At 37.0% G+C, this 20,310-nt stretch overlaps 1 protein-coding gene across 1 annotated transcript in view; it reads right to left on the reverse strand.

The window, feature by feature from the left end:
- The window catches only part of LOC104536707 (cGMP-specific 3',5'-cyclic phosphodiesterase-like), a gene marked incomplete at its 5' end in the record, with an annotated part of 20,762 nt that extends 1,989 nt beyond the window's left edge, over nt 1-18,773 (reverse strand). The window contains 7 exons of the mRNA XM_010179413.1: nt 2,816-2,910; nt 4,940-5,065; nt 7,375-7,521; nt 12,467-12,526; nt 13,984-14,159; nt 16,532-16,616; nt 18,637-18,773. Of these exons, the coding sequence (XP_010177715.1) occupies nt 2,816-2,910; nt 4,940-5,065; nt 7,375-7,521; nt 12,467-12,526; nt 13,984-14,159; nt 16,532-16,616; nt 18,637-18,773 (826 nt within the window). The remainder of the gene's footprint in view (nt 1-2,815; nt 2,911-4,939; nt 5,066-7,374; nt 7,522-12,466; nt 12,527-13,983; nt 14,160-16,531; nt 16,617-18,636) is intronic.
- Nucleotides 18,774-20,310: the final 1,537 nt, after the last annotated feature.

The raw sequence follows: 20,310 nt of genomic DNA on the forward strand, positions 1-20,310 counted from the left end.
TGGACTCTGGGGCAGGGCCCAAAACGTTGATCAAGTAATTTCCCACTGTTAGGAACCGTATTGGTACTTCATGCATCACCACTCTCCTCCTGACCAAACTACTGCAATATCGTTACCTTTCCTTTGCCCAGGGCAAAATCCAAAAGGGAAACAAGATGTTGGTTGTACTACAGGCAATGAAAAACACCATGAAACCAACTGTGCGGATGCAGAATTTAAAGTTATCTTAGTCTAGAAAATAGAATTTACAGTTTAAGTAGCTTTAGACAAAATACAGAAACTCCTCCTCTCTGAGGATTTCTAATTTCACCCTGTTCCTCATTGCATAATACGGTTCTTAGATTGTATCTTCATTTTTAGGCTCTGGTCTCACGTTGCTTATCTCGCCTCTTTAACTAAATTGGGATTCTCTTGCAAGTCTGTTTTGTTGCTGATCCTGAATATATTACTTTAATTATAATCTGACCTGCAAAGGTTTAATCATGTAAGAAGTTCTTTTTTAGCATACAGTTCCATGAGACTTTTTGTCTGGTTAAGGATTGTCCAGAGGAATTAGTGGTTGCATTAGGGGTCCCTCTGTAAGTGAGTGCACATGGAGACTGAAATGAGAATCGTAAGAGGAGACTTCGGGGATTTAAGAAGCACAGAAATGTGGAGAGAAAGATGGAAAGACAAACAAAAACACAGAAAGGGAGATTAAAGGATGCAATCTCCTGAGAATTATGGGCTTGCTGCCCAGCACCTCCTCTGAGACCGCTGCAAAGGGAGCATAGAGTAAATATGCTTGCGTGTTTCTGTAAGGAAACAATTTGTAGGATGGTGCCAACACATGCTGGGTGAAATTCCCATTGAGTTAAATGGGATGCATACTGTGTCCCCTGAAGTTCATCCTGACTGAAGACAGAAATACGTGAGAAATATCTTGGGTTATATTCCCAAGTACTGCACCAAACTAGAGCTTGCTCAGTACTTACAGACCCTGACTGTCTGGGAAGACACAAGTGCTGAAAATAAACTCAGATCCTACTTCTGTAGTGCATAGAATTTCTGTTAAACCACCATGCCAGGCCAAAGGACATCACTGCTTGCTGGACACAGTGGTTTGGTTATGCAGTTTTCATACTCTGTGCTTGCCTACTTTATGTGTGGGTTTGGAAGAAAAAGAAAACAAAACCGCTGCATATCTACCAAAAGACCTTTGAACAGTTCACTTCCTCTAATTTCTACTATCAGGATGTTTGAAACCCTGTTGCTTAAGAAAAGAATCATATGCTAAGTATCCATTTTCCCTGCTTCCAGGGAAGAAACAAAAGGCATCCATTCCTGGAAAAAAAACCACTTTTCATTTAGATTTAAATGAGGAATTTAAAAACAAGATTTGTGGAACTTTTTTACTGAAAAAGTATCATTAAGCTGTAATCCTCTCAGCTTTAGAGCATACGTGAATGCTAGATTTTGCTGTCTATGACACTTTCCCAGGACATTTTTGAGAGGAGATGACGCATCTCCAGATGTCTTCCAGGAAATTTATTTTTAAATAAATAAAGCAAAAAATAGCTAAACGGGTTCCAATCACTGCAAGGCTACAGTTACTGCTGGAATCCCCTATTAGGGGACTAGAAAAAGGTTACTCTTTCAATTTTGTGGGGTTTTGGGGTTGGGGTCTTTTTGCTTTACACATTAGTCTTAGAGTTATTCTGAACATATATCTGAAAGGCAGGAATTCTGCTTCAGCTTACTTATTTTCTGCCTTTCAGTATTCTCTGCCTCAAACAAAGTTTTCCTCCTCTAATATCTTACTTTACACACAGCAAGAACAGCAGACCACTTCTTCCAAAGGTAGCTGCAAAACCACTCTCCAGCTCTGCCAGAAAAAGATACAAGTATATGTTTCTGGGTGTCTTTTCCTCATCTCTGGTCAGATCAGGACACATTGCCATATCACAGTAATCATATTATATACCATAAGTCAAGCTATTTATTTAATTGAAGAATCATATACTGTTATTTGAAGTGAATACTAGATCCACTGAAAAGCATGTTTTGGGCAGATCTTAAACTATTAATAAATTCTAACAAAATATTTTTAGTTAAAAATTAAAATATGGAGAAAATTTCAGAAGAGTTCAGATGCTTTTTGATAACTTCAAAGCAAAATATTTTGTTCAGTAAAAATATTTTGTTTTGAGGTTTTAAAACATAGTTTGACTTTTTGCTTTGTAAAAGCTTTTCTGTAATTCCAAAATTGATCAAAGTTAATTTTTTATTTTTTTCAAAATAAATGCAAAATAGTCATACATTTCTGATGTGATTTGAAATATGTATCTTACCCAAATCAACTTAGAACTCTGGAAAAAAATGGCTAAATCATGCGTAGACCAATCAGAGTTCAAACTGGTATGAAGACATCTTTGTATCAGATGGCTGCTGGTCTCAGCTCTGTGCTGGCCCAGAGTAGATGGGGAAACAGCTGGTTGTGCAGTGAGCAGTCTGGAAAGCTGCCATCCTTTAGAAGCAGGGACCTTTTGCTGTCACTGTATGGGAAATGGGGGATGGGACATGTGGAACAGGAGCAGGAAGATGCTGCCCCTGCACAGTCTACAAAGAGTTCACTTCATCTGCCATCGCAGTTAGTCAGGAACAGGTTGTGTGTCTTTGCCTTGGACTCCTTGAATGTTTCTGGCCGTTCTTGCACTTACTGCTTTGTACAAACCCACTGCTTTGCACAGCTTCACATCAATTAGGCTGTACTTAATTTAGCTCTGTGATTTTGGTATTAATTTGTTTCTATTTAACTTCTCTCAGACTTACTTACCTTTGTATGTAAGAGTTGTTCACTCCCCTGTGATCCAAATCATGGCTTAGAGTTGCTATCAGCAAAGCCAGTGTTTCTAAGTCAGTCAGTTTGCTCTATACATAAAAGAGTAATACAAGAAGTGAGTTAGCTTTGTGATAGGAATTTATTCTGAACACTGTGTTTTATATCTGCTATCTTGTCTTTATCCACATAGCAGATACAGTTGTGTTCCAAAGAGGACAAGGACATAAAATGATATGCTGAGAATGAGGAGTTATCTCTGAAGTTGCTCCACAGGCCTCAATGCACTTTTCACAGGGAACATCCTCTAGCCCTATATACGCTGATGAGGAAACTGATACAGAAGAAATGACTTGCATAATGCCACCTGGCAGCAAGGAGACAGCATCAGGATTTTCTTTTTTTTTCACTCTGGCCCCATGACTTTTAGCTCAGCGCCTCTATTACCTCAAGGGAATTAGGCTACATTCCCTAAATAGGTATAAAAATTCATTACAGATATGTACTTGGAATAAGCAGAAGGGAAAAATGTCACACTTTTCATTGATCACTGAGCAAATAAATTAACAGAAGTTTAAAACCCATGGAAAACAAAATTAAATCTCTCACTCATTATTAAAGAGTTTACTCTGGCGCTCCAAGAAGGATTAGCGGAGAGGTTACAGTTTATCTTCTGTGACTATTTAGTATCTTTAATATTCAATAGAATTTTATAGAAAATTTATTTAAATCTGTCCAGTGAGAAAGAGAAGCTGGGCAAAGCTACACAATGCATGCAGCATTTTGTAATGAAACAAGAACAGCAGCATAACAGCCAAAAGAGGAACTTCGAGAACAGCTTGTGACAGCACAGCACAGGGGGCTGTACCCTGCATACAATCAAATCCACATTTTCTTTAAGCAGTTACTACTTCTACGGATTTGCATCTGCTTTCTAGATAATGAAACCTGTATGTAGTCTAGTCAAAAGGCAAATCAGTTTGGAAATGACAGATTTTATGTTTCTCCTAGGAAGATGTGCCCCCAGTGCCTGCTTTTCCCCTCAAACTAGAGAAAATTGACTTATGTTCAATGCTGTTTCTGACTCCAGAATCTAGGACATGAAAAATCAGCGTGGAGTGAATCCAGTGCAGTTAGGAATAAAACAACTTACGGAAATTGCAGTGGAGACTGACAGGATTCCAAAACTAGCAAGCAAGCTACCAGGATCATCAGAGATTGCTAGACTGCACACAAAAACTATTTCCATTCAGTCCATTTCAGTATAGAAGGAATAGGTGAAGATTTTGTCTCTTCCAGCCCCTTTTGTATCTTTTTTTTTTGTTTTGTAGAGGAAGGGAATGCCTCTTCTTTATTGGTATTGGGTTTTGGTCTACAAATAGTATTTATTCTCTCAAAAGTGCTTACTGTAAAAGAGTATAAACCCACTAATAACAGCTGTCTGTAATCAAACTGAAGAAACACTAATTCAGAATGAATAGAAAGATTTTTTCTTCTTCAAGAATTAAAAACAAAACGTAAAAACATATTCTGGAAAAATCTTGAATTAGTATTTTTCTTATTTTGGGAATCATCTAGCCCTTCACTATTTGTAGAAAGAATTATTAGGTTGGTTTTGAAATTATTATGTGTCTTTTAAGCAGAAGGTTGAAACGCTGTTCAAAGGCATTGAAATGAGCATTTAAATCTTTACTTCAAAAAAATTTCTATTGTTCTGTTGTTTGTCTAGAGCTGTACTCAGCTCTTTGTTTGAACTTAAAAACATTTCAGTTTAATATTATAAGGAAATATCCTGAAATAGGGTTCTTTTCTTCTCCACCTTTTTGACTTGCTTGTAGCATAAGCATTAACTTTAGAAAAAAACATAAGTATGTGCCTTATTTGAGATATTCCCATTGGGAACATCTGTCTGATCATTTCCAGATGTTTTAACTGAAACTGGGTACTTAACATGACAACAATTTCACACACCAAGCACTTAAAGCCAGAAGTCTCCAACAGAATTATTTTGATTTCCTTGCAGTATTGCAGAATGATGAACATGTTACTGACATACCAACTATGCAGCATTACAGAATTTGCTTAGCCAGAAGATTTTAAATGTAGAAACAGCAAACATACCTGAATTTTACCAGATTTTAAAGCCGCAAACATGCACTGTGCTGTATTAAAGGCATGTCTCCAATTGTGATAAGCAACATTTTTCCGATAATTTTTCTTTACACTTAAAATCCATCTGCACAGAACCTTTAAGAAACAGCATCACATAGTTAACTGTAAATGTATTAGAAATCTATTCTTTTTTGTGAAAACAAATCTTTCTCTTATCCCGCTTGAAAATTCTCTTCCAGAAAAAATTCCTTTTACCTCAATGGAGTTCAAATATGGCATACTTCTAACTGTGAACACAGATAAGAATATGCTTACAGCCACTAGTTCAGCTACTCATTGAATATCTAATACTTGTGGGTTTGGATTTTTATTACTAATGACTAAATGTTAATGTCAGATGCAGTTCAGAAACTGAGTTATATTGAGCTAACTGAGAGAAAAAAAATCCTTGTTTGTAACAACATATTTCATAGAAACAATTTATTTTTTAATTACAGAGTTCTCGTAAGAGCTGCTTTGATAATGAACATGTGGCTTTTCCTTCATATCAGCTTGTCAAAAGACAAGCGGAATTGGACTTGGAAAGCAAATAAGTATGATAGAAAGACTGTGATTACTATATTGCTGGGTAGTATTTTCTTATGCAGGAAGAAAGTGTGTTGTATGTAATACTGCAGTATTACAACTTGTGGGTTATACCTTACTTCTAGGAAAGTGAGAGGTATGAAGGTCAGATAGTAATTTGGTGTGTAGTAGAACACCAAACCCTTGGTTTAAAAGGATAAAGCGTGCTGCTTTATGTTAAATGCTGACTGAGGATCTAGGCCTCGATTTGTTCAAGATAATTTTTAGTGTCCATAGTGAAAGATGTTGAACTGACAGAAACAAAAATCCAGTGTTGTTCATCCACATAAACACTTCTGCACAGAGAAAGGCAGCAGAATTCTCTGACTTTCCACTGTTAAAAAGGGGTACTGGGCTACTGCCAGTTTTCTTTAGCTCTAGTATGGAAAGATGAAAGTGAAGCTTCAAAGCTGTCAGTGTTTTTTTGCTTCTATTGAGATGTGTAATTATGAGTCTATTGTCATGATGTTATTTTGTTTTTGCAATTCTATTACAATTGCTCCTCTAGGAACTGGAAGTCCACCCACTACTGGGCTACATAACACCCTCTCTCCTACTGGGACATATTCCTTAAGGAAGTACAAGTTCTTGGCCTTACTACAAAGGTGAAACTAAGTACTAGGATATTTAAGAGATCAGACTAGGTAATACAGCTGTCCTTTCTGCCCTTAAACTCCACTAATCTAACATGGTCTATAAACTGTTATCTAGAAAATAAATACCTGTTTTCTCTTACTAATTTTTTTTTTTTGCCTACGGAGTCCTCTGTATTAATCTTGCATTTTGATATTGAACTTTAGTTTTGTTGAAAAATACATAAAGCAAAAATTAAAGTATTTAAAATTGCGGGTTTTTACACATAGAAATCGTATATTAGCTGGAAGAGGCCCAAGAGATTTTCTACTCTTCCTCCAGAGCCAGGAGCAGAAGAATGCCTGTCTAGATCACTTCTGACAGATGCATAGCTACAACTAGATCTAATGGTAAAAACCTCCAGGGAAATTTCCACAGCCCACATAAGTAACCTGTTTCAGTCTTTACAATCTCCATTAACTATAAAGTTCCTCCTAATGCCTAATCTAATCTTCTGGGGGTGAAAGACTAGGCTAATTACTTCTACCACCTTATATGGGCACTGTCCTTTTTATAGGTCTTTCACTTACTGAAAAGTTGCTGTCATCTCCTTCCTCAGTATTATGTTTTCTGGAGAAATTAATTAATTCAAACTTTTATCAGTCTCCTAAATTGTTATTTTTTAAAATTAATTTGTATCTCTGTGTGTCCCTTCAGATATGAGCTACAGTATAATGACTCCATGGGCCTTAGATACCACTCCTCTGTCAGTAAGGAATGAAATTTGCCCCTTTTTGCTACTATGGCACATTATAGACTTTTACGCAGTTTCTGGTATTAGTAGCTGTGAAACGTTTTTCTCTGTTACCACTAGTTATTCTTTTGTTTACTATTTTGAATTTATACATTTGACTATTTTTGTTAGTCTTTATATATTTATTCTTGCTGGTTTTGAAATATTGCTATAAATTTTCAAACTCATTTGAATTTTAACTAAGTTCTCTACTTCCACTCCCCAAGTTTTCTAAAAGCATTTTACAGTCCATTAACCAAATTATTAATCATTCAGTAGAAGCAAACTAAGGACAAACCCCAGTACTGCCCACTTTAAATACCTTCCCAGTTTACTACCTACGCTCTAATACAGGTTTTCAATTCAATTTATTGTAGGCTTGTTTCAATATTCTCCCAATTTCTAACAATCAAGTTGTCTCTTTATGTGGAGTAGCATTTGACACCATTCATACCTCATGTTTCATTTGGAAATTTTGCACCAGGTTGAGGTCTGTGAACATTCGAATTGTACACAGCGTTGTTTCAAAATCTGATAGCTCAAAATCACTGAAGCTGAAGTCAGTTAGGTTGAGAGACTGTGCGGATGGTACTACAGCAGCCTAGAGATGAATAAGAGAACACAACTTAGCACTAGGAAAGAGAAAGCATAACATAAATATCTGCTTTTTCAACAGAGTAGTGAGATACTAATTTTTACCTTCACATTATACTGAAACCTGATTATTACTTCTCATTTATCTTTCCTTAGCCTTTCTTGTTTGTTTTGATGTAACAGACAGTTCTCCAGAGATCAAGAGAATAAGGAAAGGATCACCTGGTCAAACAGTCTGTTACCTGAATCACCTAAAGCAAATTGTAACTAAGAGTATGTATAAAATCGAGACATTGGGCAAATAAAGCACTGGAGTTACATGCTTGATTTTATTTACGTGCAGACATCAAAATCTGAAACTATGGAAGTTACAGATGGTGAGGTAAAATGATGAGGAAAGAAATGTCACTATAAACTAGTTAAAACAAAGAATCTCTAACAAAATCTGTATTCAGCGCTGTGGTGGTCAGAACATGTCCACAACCAGAGCTTTTCTCAGGACTAGAAACCTGAAAAATTAGGGTTCACCTGTGATCAGTAATCTTTAAAATCTTTGGACAATGTTTTTTTATGTAATTTGAGTACAATCATAAACCTTCAATGTGAAATTTGAAATTATAAAGTAGACAAAAAAAGCCAACTGTATGCTTTTTAAAATCTGTAACTTTTACTATCAGTAATATCTTCATGAATTACATGTATTACAACCCTATGTATACAACTCCACTTTTTCTAGTTATAAAATTCAGAGTATAGGTGTTAGTTGCCCTTTGAAACACAGATGTTAAGGTTGCTGAAAACATAAATCGCAAGTTTTAAACTACAGAACAAAAATTAGTATCAGATTTTCATTACTATAAAAGGCAGAGTTCTCAGTGCTACTTCTTTACAGTTGTTTCACCTCCATATGAGTGCGGCTTAAAAGAAAATCAGGTAAAAATGAAATGGTGAAATAAAGAAACCTATGTGTTTTATCTTCCTCTTTCTAATTCTAGGGAAAAACATTTCTCCAGCATGGGGAACTATGTCCTAGAAGGCTGAGACACTCAAAAGGAAGCTTGTGTCATAATCTGCGGTATTATTACATGTAGCATTCAAATCAGCTTTCCCCATAACTACATGTACCAATCTCTGTTCAATATGTTTGCTGTTATCTTCCTGGTGTGTCTGAATTGGAAAGTCATGAAAGATTATGAAAAACAGTATTTACACCGGAAAAAAATATCCAGCATTCTTACACATTTCTTGTACCAGTAATTTTGTGTCCTTCAGCTTGGATTCATGTGGTATTTCACCTATGAGCATGTGAAAGAACCACCAGGCCTGTATGCTCAGTTGAAAATAATGCAACCATTCAAGAGCTCTAATGACATACTTTTGAAAAACCAACTGCAGTCTGGTAGTTCATGAGGAAATGGGCTGGAAGGAGTAGGAGCCCAACAGAACACCTCATGCCTGTGTTCTGACTTCATCCATAGTTGATCTTTCCCTTCCTTGATCTCCTGCCTTTGAAAGCCACAACAATATGTTTCATTTCAGCTGAGACATAAAAACCTACACTCTACAGCTATTCAAGTGTTTTGTAACTGGATTAGATACTTCCTATTTCACTTACTGAAGCCAGTAGAGCTATCGGCCCTCCATTTTACACATGAAAGTTCATAAGCTATTTTACTTTTGAGTTATTGAGCTATGGTCAGCTTCTATAAGCACTGACCAAACTACAATCTCTTGCTCAATTTTCCCACCTCAGGAATATTATAAACAGCATGAAATAGTCAAGAAATGAAGAAAACTTGCAAATTCATCCCCCTCTTTGCACAGCTCTTTTCTTTACTGTTACTTTTTCATTACTGTTGCTTACTATTGGCATTGTGATAATAGTAATTAACAGTGAATAATTAATTAGTGACTCCATTTTATTACCTGGTTAAGTAAAAAAAAAAAAATTTGTCTTCTATTATGATTGAAAAAAACTACAGATAAAGCTTATAGTTATTTCACATGCCAAGGCACTACCTTCAAGGAAAGCCTCAGGCACAAAAATAGTCCATTCTGACATGCAGGAAGTCAAGTGAGCATGGTAAAAGGCCAGCATGGATTCCCAAGTGAGCTCAAATGAAAAAATGAAGTACACAGAAGGAGGAAGTGGGGATGGGCTACCTGGGAAGAATAGAGAGACATTACCAAAGTGTGCAGGTATGAAGTTGGGAAAACCAACACTCAGCTTGAGTTGGAACTAGTGTGGGATGGGAAGGCCAACAAAAATGGTTTCTATAACTACACTGGCAGCAAAAAGAAGCCTCAGGAAAATGTGGGACCGCTGTGGTAACTGAGCGGCAACCATAACCAGTTTTGTTTTGTTTCATTTGTGTTGTATGATAAAACACAGGTTGCAGACAATATCCAGGCTCAAAGGAGGTGACTAATGCAATATGACATTCTGTAGTTTGTGGAAATGATAATGAAACCAAAAATTTTGGCTCCAGCCTTATTATGCAAGGCTGATAATGAATAGAACAGAACAGAACAGGTTTAGTTCCAGTTGGAAGGGACCTACAAGGATCATCTAGTATCACTGCCTGATGAAGCATCTCTTTTCTGTACTATCAGATTATTTAGAAGCAAAATAAAACAAATTGCAAAAAGGTGAAGCCAGAAAAATAGTTTTAATCTATTTTGACTGGCTTGATAAAATATGAATGGAAAATAAAAACTAATGTATTTCTGAAGCCAACTAAATTGCAATTCATCTGCCAACCCTCAGTAGTGGAACGAAAGTTGTAATATGCAATGTGTTAGCTTTAGCCACCAGGGAGGGTCCAGTTTAGGGACAGTGACTTGCTATGTCACTGTAATTTAGGCACCTGAGGCACATCTCTACACATTAAATCTAAGTTCTACAATCTGAATCCTGGAATAAACTATGAGTAACATCTGTGTATCACTTCAGGCACAGAGGTTATATTAGCTGCTCCACATGCTGATTTCAGAACTTAGGTCTTTCTGTGATTTGGTGATGGGAATAGTCAACACAAAGGCATCCCAGTAATGTGGTAGAGGTTACTCTTAATCAGGGGAAAATACTAGAACAAGCACTTCATAGAAGTTTTTGGAAAGTCTTTGTCGACGAACTAAAAAATGAAATAAAGTTCTCTACACCTTGCTGACAGCTTGACTGCAAAGAAAGAAGGATTTACAGAAGAAGGAAACTGCCACACTTCCATATTTCCCTGAATCGGTACTTAAATGATCACTTGCTCTGAATGGCTTTCTAGAATCACCTGTCTCTGTTCCATGACTAAGAGAAGAAGCTAAGGAAGTAAGTCAGCTTTCTCCACTTGGGTAGCAGGTACTGCTTTTGTCACTACTTATCCAAGACTTAGGTTAAGACTAGGAATAGGACTACTGATGTCTGTAACATGAATGACTTGATCTTGAAACACACTTGGCCCTATCTCTTTTCAAGTACTGCTACCTTTATCAATGCACAGAAACAGCAAATAGTTTCAGAAAAAATAAATTACAGAGGTTGATAGTTGCAACATTTAGTTGTGTTCTACTTCATGAGTAGAGACAAAGGAAAAAAGACAGCAATGATCCTGTATCTCAAAGGTACAAGCTGACAACAGATATTTAAAGAGCAAGATTTGCTCATGGTTTGGTTTGGGCTCCATGTGGTGCCCTGAAGTTCCAAGATATCCTTACTTTTAGTGCCTGTTTTCTTTCTTCAGCTCAAATGATCCGAACTAATCTGATTACTCAAACTGCATTACTCTGATGCTCAAATTGCATTGCGAGACTAGAGGTAGGCTAGGAGAAGCCAAATCTAGTGCATTCATCCACACTGCCAATTGGAGATGGCCTGTGCTATGTGCGCTGGTACTATGTGCTCTGGTATAGCCTTATAAAGAGGTGGTTGACATAGGCCAGGATTGTGCTAGGAAGCACATGGACAGCTAATCAGTAGAGGTGGACACTGGTTAAGTGCTAGGGTTATCGTGGTTCTGGTTTATTTAGCAGTAAAGATGTAACCACAGAGATTACAACGCAAACCTTGAACAGAAACCATCAGAGATGTGTAGCATGCTCGTCTTGTTAGTGCCCCTTTATCAACAAGCAACAGTGTGGTAGGACTGAGGTTCAAAATCCGTGTGACACTAACTATTCCAGAATTATCCTTAGTCTTGAGCCTTATTCCGTGGCACTTTACTTGTCCAGTTCAGTCCCATACTACACAGCTTGTGGTCCCTTATGTCTACCTTCCTCCCCATTCCTCCCATTTTCTTTTGCACAGCAAGGAGGACAATACTTGCCCAGAACATCTGCTCCAAGAGAGAGAACTGGAGACAAAGCACAGGCCATGCCTTGAACTACACTTGAAATGATAGCTGTAGTTATTCCTTAGGCAGTGGCTTCTAAGTACAGTATTAAATATGAGCAGAACAGGACATTGCACAGAAAAGTAACCATAAAAAAATTGTTCCATTAACAATACAGAATTTCTGTGTAAGGTCATAAGGCTGTACCATACTTGGGATGCTTGAAATGTACCAAAGATATAAAATACACAACATTCAGACTCAGCTGCAGAAAGGAGAGTTCTCAACATATTGCTTCTGAAATACTTAATCATTGTGAGTTGATAACCAACATTGCATCAGCTGTCACTGTCACTTAAACTCATGCGAATGACAGTCAGTACACTTTTGGTTCTCCTGTAGTTGCAGCTCTCTGGCCAACCCGTATCTCTCATTGTAGGCATTGTAATGTTTCCCTTTTATGTGATGTACTGAATCAACTCAGGAACTGATCAGTTTAAGCCTCACTATAATTTTTATTTATGGAAGATGTGCTTCTGCATGTTTAGGGGTCACATCTTGTGTAAAGGACTGCTCTTTGTTGTTCTATTAATGGAGTATTTCTAACGTAATAGTAAAAAATTCAATTACCGCTGTTACCTGCAGCTCCCTCGTTTCCTCCTCAGCAGCAGAAGCATGGTATGAGAGAACCTACAGCAAGAGAAAAGCAGCCCTTAGTACAAACAAAAGAGCAATGTGATAAAAAGATACATTTCCTAAAGCAGAATTTTCAGCTTGCAGCTGCACTGCATTGCTTTGCATTGTATTTGCTGATGAAATCTAGTGTCCACGCAGGGCCTGCACTGGTTTTAAGGGAGCTCTCTGAAAGCATGTGAGGAGGTATCTGCAGCTTCCACAAATCTCCCACAGCACAGAATCTTCTTGAGATAATTAGGCCAAGAAAACATAAATAGTTTCTATAAAAGAGTAAAGAACTCTCATTTTCTCTTTTGAAAGTTTTCATGCCCCACTTTCAAAGACAAACAATACATGTAACAACTATAATTATGAGCCTGACATTGTTGCCATAATCATCCTTTCAGGAGTCTATTCAGCCATAAAAGTTAGTTTTGCCCTAACTGAAACTTGGCAGAAAAGTCTGAAAGACAGTATGTTTGTTTTAAATTAAAGTAAGCCCATATTTTTTAGCTGTTGAGAATACAGGACATGAAAAAGCTATGGAGTTTTTTAGCAACTAGAGACTGACTTTTTTTTGTAAAGAAGCCATCTTATATACTAACCTATAATCTGCTTGGACTTCTTACATTATCTATGGAATGTCATAGCAGGAGAGAGAGTTGCTGATTTGCCATATAAACAAAAAGTTCTTTTTTTAAAGCACTGAAATGATTTTGACAATGATTTTATCACCTTTTTAGTTATGCTGACTTAATACAGATTTATTTGAGAGTTGTAACATTTCTTTTAGAGACTACAGGGTACATAATCCCCATTTTAGAAACTCTGCAAACACTCTGTTTACATAACAAATATTAAGAGATCCAAAGTCTACAAATTTTTCACTTTCATCTTCAAGTTATCACCTCTGAGTAATTCACCTTCTCAGACTAAAGCCCTCTTCAGCTATTCAATTTAACAGTATTCAATTCAAAGGCTGAGACCAGATGATATTCATCTTGGTATGGTTTGATGGAGTCTGAGGAAATTGCTGAAAACCTACAATAATGCTGCTGTTACTCCACAAACCGGTTTGTCTAACAGACTGAGCCAAAATCATCACAGAAAACCTCAGACAAGAAAAGGAAGCCCCTAATCCCCCAAACCATTTCCTCTTCCTACGCTACAGAACAAACCAGCTGTGTTGCCAATGTGTAGCTTCATGTAGAGGAAAAGATACATTCAGGTCACCACTAAATCTTATGAGTACAGTTAAAACACAATACCAAATAAAATAGTCTGTTGGCAGATACGGAAACAAGCAGAAAAATTCCTGTGCAATGCAACAGGCCAAATGCTGCTCTCCCGGGGGAGAACAATTTCCGTTCAATATCCATGTGAGTAGGTGCACTTGTGTGGAACAGACAGGGTTTGAAGAAAATTAGGATCTGTTTTGGGCTAATTAAGGACCACATAGATTCTGAGCTCACCTCTAATGTCACCATCTGTTTGGCCATGGCTCTTTCTACAGCTTCATACATCTGTGTATTCTGGATCCCCAAGCCACAGAAGATGACAAATGCTTCCAGGAACTGTTCATCATTTCTGTTGAAAGCCTTTATTTTGCCTGAGTTTTCGTCCATCTTATTCACAAGTTGGCAAACCCCTATGCCAGGATACAGAAATTAAAAGAAGAAATACAGAGAACTGCCAAAATATCACCTATTGTATGGAACATCAAGAGAAAAATTAACTCTAGGGCAGTTTAGCTTACAGTACAAACCACCAGTACACATAAAAGTGATACACAGGAGTGCTGTAGAATTTTCCCTGAAGTTTTTTGGGTAATTTCACTGTATGACAGAATAAATATTAAACCATTATATATTACTTAATAGACTCAAAAGTATGTATTAGGATTTATAAAACAAAAATGTAGGGCTTTACAGACTTGATTATCTTATGAAATTCTAGGGTAGTTTTCATCCTGACTTTTATTATTAATAGTATTTTAGATTGATTTAATCCCTAAAGACAGTTTGTCCTTTGGAGGCTAATTAAATTTTTGTAACCATGCCAAAAGAACATCTATGAAAGTCAGAACAGTGATACACAGAGTTTCCGTTTCCTTATTTGAGTCAGTACTGGAGATTTTTTTAAAATAAATTAACTAAACAGAGAATACCCAAGTTGAGGCACAAAGTTGAAGTCTACTCGCTGATTCTATGAGGATGTGATTGAATTGCAGCTTGCTCCAAAGACTACTGAAGTCACTGAAAAGTATCTCATTGAATTCATCTTGTTAGGTTCAAACTTGTCGATAGTTGCATCTGTTAATTTTCTGTTAAGAATTTCTGGACTTTTCTGTGCACACGCCATTGAAAGGTCTGACTGGTAACTTCTACCAAACCTTGTTGCAGCTTAAATCCCCAACACCATTTTAAGCAGAGGGAAATTCACATATATACCTCACTTTAGTTTTGCCTCGTGGATAGCAGTTTCTGCTAAGAAATCAGAATATTAATTAAAGTAGCTGCATTGTAAGTATACATTGTTTTGGCCAAAACAGTTTGGGAGTGATTGTCATCTTAAGTGAGTCCAAATGTTTTCTCAGTCTCATGTGTGTAAGTACTAACAGATTTGAGGATAAAAGCTAACTTTTTCCTGGCAAACTGCAAATAATTATCCCAGTCAAAATAACCATTGCAAATTAAAATTCTGAAAATAATTATTAAGTGAAAAGGTCTTAATTTTCTATAAGTTGCTACTGTGGACCAGTTTGTATACTTTATGTTTTATGAAGAACGTTTTGCAGCAGAAAGAGATATTAAAAAGATATTAAATATCTTCTTTTTGGCTGGTTAAATAAGTGACTTTGGCATGATGCTTCCAGAACACTCTTAACAATTTTTAGATTTTCTTGCATCAGTAAAGCTACTCCTGATTTACACGGGATGTGTGAACAGAACATGAATGCCTTATACTTTGCCACCATAGGTCAGGAGGCCAGATCTGCTCTCAGCTTATGGTACTTACTGCTGCCAGGAAAGCAGGCTGATACTCATTCTACTCTTCATGGGAGAGGGAAGTCCTGGTAATTTCCAAAAGCATCATCATCCCTTTGTTTAAGGTGAATCTGAAACTCACGAAAAGACTTCAAGCTCTTTAAGCTTATTTCCTGGTCAGATCCTCAAAACTAAGTAGAGGTATACTTATCCTTGAGGAGCCAGACCATGGCCACATAAATATTTTTGGGGAAGTAGAGATAACTAGGCTTCTAAATTTCCATAAGCATCTAGGCCTATGTGGACCTAAGTGATGTCAAATTACTTCTGAAAATGTTACCCCAGGAAACCAGTGGTACTATGGCCACTCTTTAAAATAGAAGTAGTTCTAGAAAAAGCAAAGGGGATGCTGCAGAGGTGTTTACACTGGCTAGCTTACACTTAAGCTAGTGTCTGGAAATAGTACTGTAGGCTCCCAATGTAATCCACAAATAGAAGCAGGCACCCTCAAAGGGCAATTTCCAGCATCAAAATTGCACAGCAGTCAGCCTTCTAATGCACAAATCTTCCTGTAGCTGAATCTCATTTGAGGAAACTGCCAATGTCTGTGCAGTTCAGCTTGGCTTTCCACCTGCCTCCACTGTGCCATAAAAGTCCAGCATTACAGACAGCTCAGGCCTGAAGAGCTTATTTACTGATTTACATCTTTCTGTCAATGCTTTCTAAAAGATCTACACAAGCAAGAGTGGTAACTGACCCTCTGAACAGGAAGCAATGAAAATAATTTTACTTACAGAAAATTTTTGAATGCAGAGCTACAAAAATGGTGCAGTATTACAAGGGTGTTGTAGATATTTAGTAACTTCTTAGTTAAGCAATTTAGAGTCAGGGCTGCAGTAGACTTATTAATTGAAAACTTGATAATTGAGGATCTTTACCCCTGGGTTGAGATTCCATGATACTGAGATTTTACCATGGAGCACAGAAATATGTCTACGAAATGTATAAAAATACTTTTTGTAAAGATACCTACCTATCACCTTATTCTTTTTCCCGTTTTTTATTGGTGTACACAGCAAACTCCTTATGTGCTGACTTACATTTTCTGCATCGTCATTCTGTTAAAGAAACAAAAAAAAGTTACAGTTTTAGAGACTGATGTTCAAGTGGCTGAAGTGAAAATGCTGTAGAGCTGGGGTCTGCAGCTATTAGTTTACGTACTCCTTCAAACAGCAACCATGTCTTTAAAGAGTTTGCACATCTTTCCCTGGACAGTATAATAAACGTTGTATCTGATACAAGCTTTGGTGAATAATAATACAGGTAAAGATGTGTTAGTCTTCATCTTACAGTGACTTGTGTAATTGTGCTAAAAAATGCTAATTTTATAGTAGCTGCTTTTATTAGAAGGTACCACTTTGCACCAAGACAAAGTGTTCCACTCAGTGCAGCTGAAAAGAGATCAGCTGGGCTTTAGGACAACATTTTACTATGGTCAGGTGATGGGCTGTAAAAGGAATGGACCTCTTCCCTTTCCAGCATGTCCCCTTACTTACAACACAGCAATGTAAAGAATAGATGTCGTAAACCAAGAGTAACTACCTGGTATTTAGCTAACTGTATTTTGTGGCACTAAAATTTTTATAAACTCTTGTTTTATTTGAGGTGCCTTGATTAACCGACCAACACAATGAAACATGCCTTAGTGGAGACCAATTTATGATCCAAAGAACGACAGGTAGGAAAATGACCATCAGCTAGGTCAACATTCTGCAGTCTTCCAAAGAGTCTGCTCCTACACAGTGGTGGAGATGCAGCAACTGTATATTGAAATACATTATCCAAAATTCCTTCTAGCAGTCCTCTTATTTTCTTTTTATGAGTTTCTTTCACATGCATAAGGTATAAGTCATCTAGATTCCAGGGAAAAATGCAAAAGAACTCTTTAGTGACAAAGTACAAGGCCTGTTTCAGACAAACAATTTGGATGACTCTCAAAGTATTCCTTTTATTTTAAAATATCTTCAAAATAGTAATCTCTTTCTTTGATGTTGTAATACAGTATTGTATTACAATCTTGTAATTACATCTTGTTGATGTAATACAGTATTCTGCTCCTGCAGTTGAGATAGCTCTGGGCCCTATACTGCAAGTGGTGAGCATTCAATTCCTTTGTTGCTCAATCCTTCATATAAACCTACTCCAGAACATCCATGAACCCTTGCACAGAGAAAAAGGGAAGCAACCATGAGCCTGCACCTTCTTACCACTTACTGGAACAATGACATTGAACAGTATTTTCTGACCTTTTCACATTGTGCATCTCAGAAGAAAGAGTTAGCTAAAAACTAAATCTGCTGATCATAATAACTCCTCTCCTCCTTATTACCCGCTCCCTGTGCCTCTCTAGCTGACAGGGTTAAATATAATAGGAAGAGCAGACATCTTTCTAATTTCTGCATTGACAGGAAAATACAGAACTACACATTTGCTTTTTGTTGATGATGACTTTGAAGGCAGCCTGACTGTATTCTGAGTCTTGCCAAGTGACCTTCCCTCCTAACTCTCCCGTTATCTGTGTGTGCAGTAGTGTACCATACCACATGCAGATACTTCATGAAGTGTGAAGCAGAAGATCCTAAACAAGAGTGAAGTTGTTCCTTCTTTGCATAACAGCAAAGAACTTTCATCTATAAGGTTGGTCTTTGCCAAAACACAAAGGAAAAAGAGAGGATAAAAGGGAAGGAACTTCTGAGAGCCTCCCAACACTCACAGTAAACTAGAGAAGATTACTGTGAAAACCTCCAAAGGCTCCTCACTTAAATGTTTCCCACAGAGCATACTGCAAGCTCTCCACCTCACACTGTCTATTTATTGACAAATAAATGTTAGGCTTTTAAAATAATGGCTGTAGGGATAAATTCCTCCCTTGGCCACCTGGCTCACTGTGTATGAGTACTGTACCATTTCTTCACTGGTAATGAATTTTATCAAGCAAATGTACCACTGTGTTTGTGTAATTCTAACTGTGGCCATTAGATCAATAGAAATAATAAGAGGAAAACAAAAAAGGTTTGAAAGGGAAACAGAAAAACATCTTCCGTTTCTGAATTTCAAATCTAAGCTTATTTTACTTACTGTCCAGGGAAATCTTCTGTCTTTGCAGACATCTGGGATGTTGAGAGGCTCCATCGTATTCTTGACATACTGAGCATACATATAATTGATTTTGTTTGTATCATAGTCCCTGAAGAATATAACATTATTATTATGTGCTTAGTACGGTATTGGGTCATTTTGTTATGCAAAGCAGGTAATTGTAGTAATTTTCCTGTATGAGGAAAGGATAAAACCAACAGGTATATAATGGTACTGTGTTCAAATCCTGTTTCCTCATCCAGCTATCACAAAACTGCAGAGTGGATTGATCTGTATGTTCCACCATGTCTTTAATATTCAACAATGTTAAAACTGAACACCAAACTTAAGAAATAAACAGATCAGTACAGTTTATGCAGATGAAGGCTAAAGAATGAAATAAACAGAACTTTTTGAAAACAAACTCTATTCAACAATCTGACACACTTGAAAAATCAATACTGAATGAAATTCACATATTCCTTAATCGGAGTGGAGCTGTTAACATTTGTGAATTTTCTGCTTTTAAGTTCATTTCAAATTTGTTCTAAAAGTAAAGGCACAATCAATTGCATGGGGATTCTGTTACTGAAATAGAGCTTTTTTTCAAATCAGGACATAAATTATCTTTACAGAATCAATGACATCCTACTTTTTTAGCCATTATTATTTAATTAAAGCATTTCAGTTCTCTTGGACCCTGTGTCTGCTTTGGAGGAGGGCATATGTCCTAATAAGAAACCTACTCCCATCAAATTCCTGCAGTTTCTCTGCAACATTTGACTTGACTTTAGTTATCCTTCTGGTGTAAGGATGTTCACAGTGCTGGAGGAAGGGAATTATTCTTTTGTTATTTTATAAACTTGGTTATACAAGGTAAAGTCCCACAGTTCTCAAAACTAGTCTGATTCAGAGTCCTTGATTACATAATGAGCCTGAAATTTTATTATGTACAGTAATACTTCCCATCTAATCCATGTCACTGTATTTCTGCTTTTGCCCAAAATCATGCCCTTCAAGCATAGCAGAAGTTCTAACTCCAAAGGCTGACTCATAGTACAGTCCTTGGCATATAACTGTGCTGTCTCATGAACAAGAGTCAGATACGCAATTAATCCTCCAAGATTCCTTCCCTATCGGTTATGAGAAATAATTTACTGATGGCCCATGCAAGCAGTAAATTACATTTTGAGTGCATTAACTAGTAACCATGGAAGGGATAATGAATAGGAAGGGTAAATTCTCTTTATGAGTCCCATAGTGTAGAAGAGGAAGTAAACTGTTTCACCCTGTGATCTCTGTACTTTGTGGTTGTGCATTGTCGAAAATCACAATACAGATCAACAGTTTTTGGTCACTCAAGTCACACACTTTGGACATGATTTTCAAATATATGGAATTAATTTTCATATAATAAATGTGCGCTGCAAAAAATATCAAAGGGGTACAGAAATCTCCATTTTCTCTCACACTAGAGATCTTCATTTCACACATTTTCTCTCACACTAGAGATCTTCAAGATAGAAATCTTCATTTTCTGCACACTAGATCTGTAGTAGTGCATTTTATATACAACTGTGTCTCGCTCTTTTGACATTATTTGAAACAACTGTTTTGGATGAGAGAGAAAGGTAATGGAGACTAATGTAACTAGTGGAGTGCCCCAAGGGTCAG

The sequence above is a fragment of the Mesitornis unicolor genome, unplaced genomic scaffold (genome assembly GCF_000695765.1).
Source record: "Mesitornis unicolor isolate BGI_N332 unplaced genomic scaffold, ASM69576v1 scaffold54410, whole genome shotgun sequence".
In the NCBI taxonomy this organism is placed as follows: Eukaryota; Metazoa; Chordata; class Aves; order Mesitornithiformes; family Mesitornithidae; genus Mesitornis; species Mesitornis unicolor.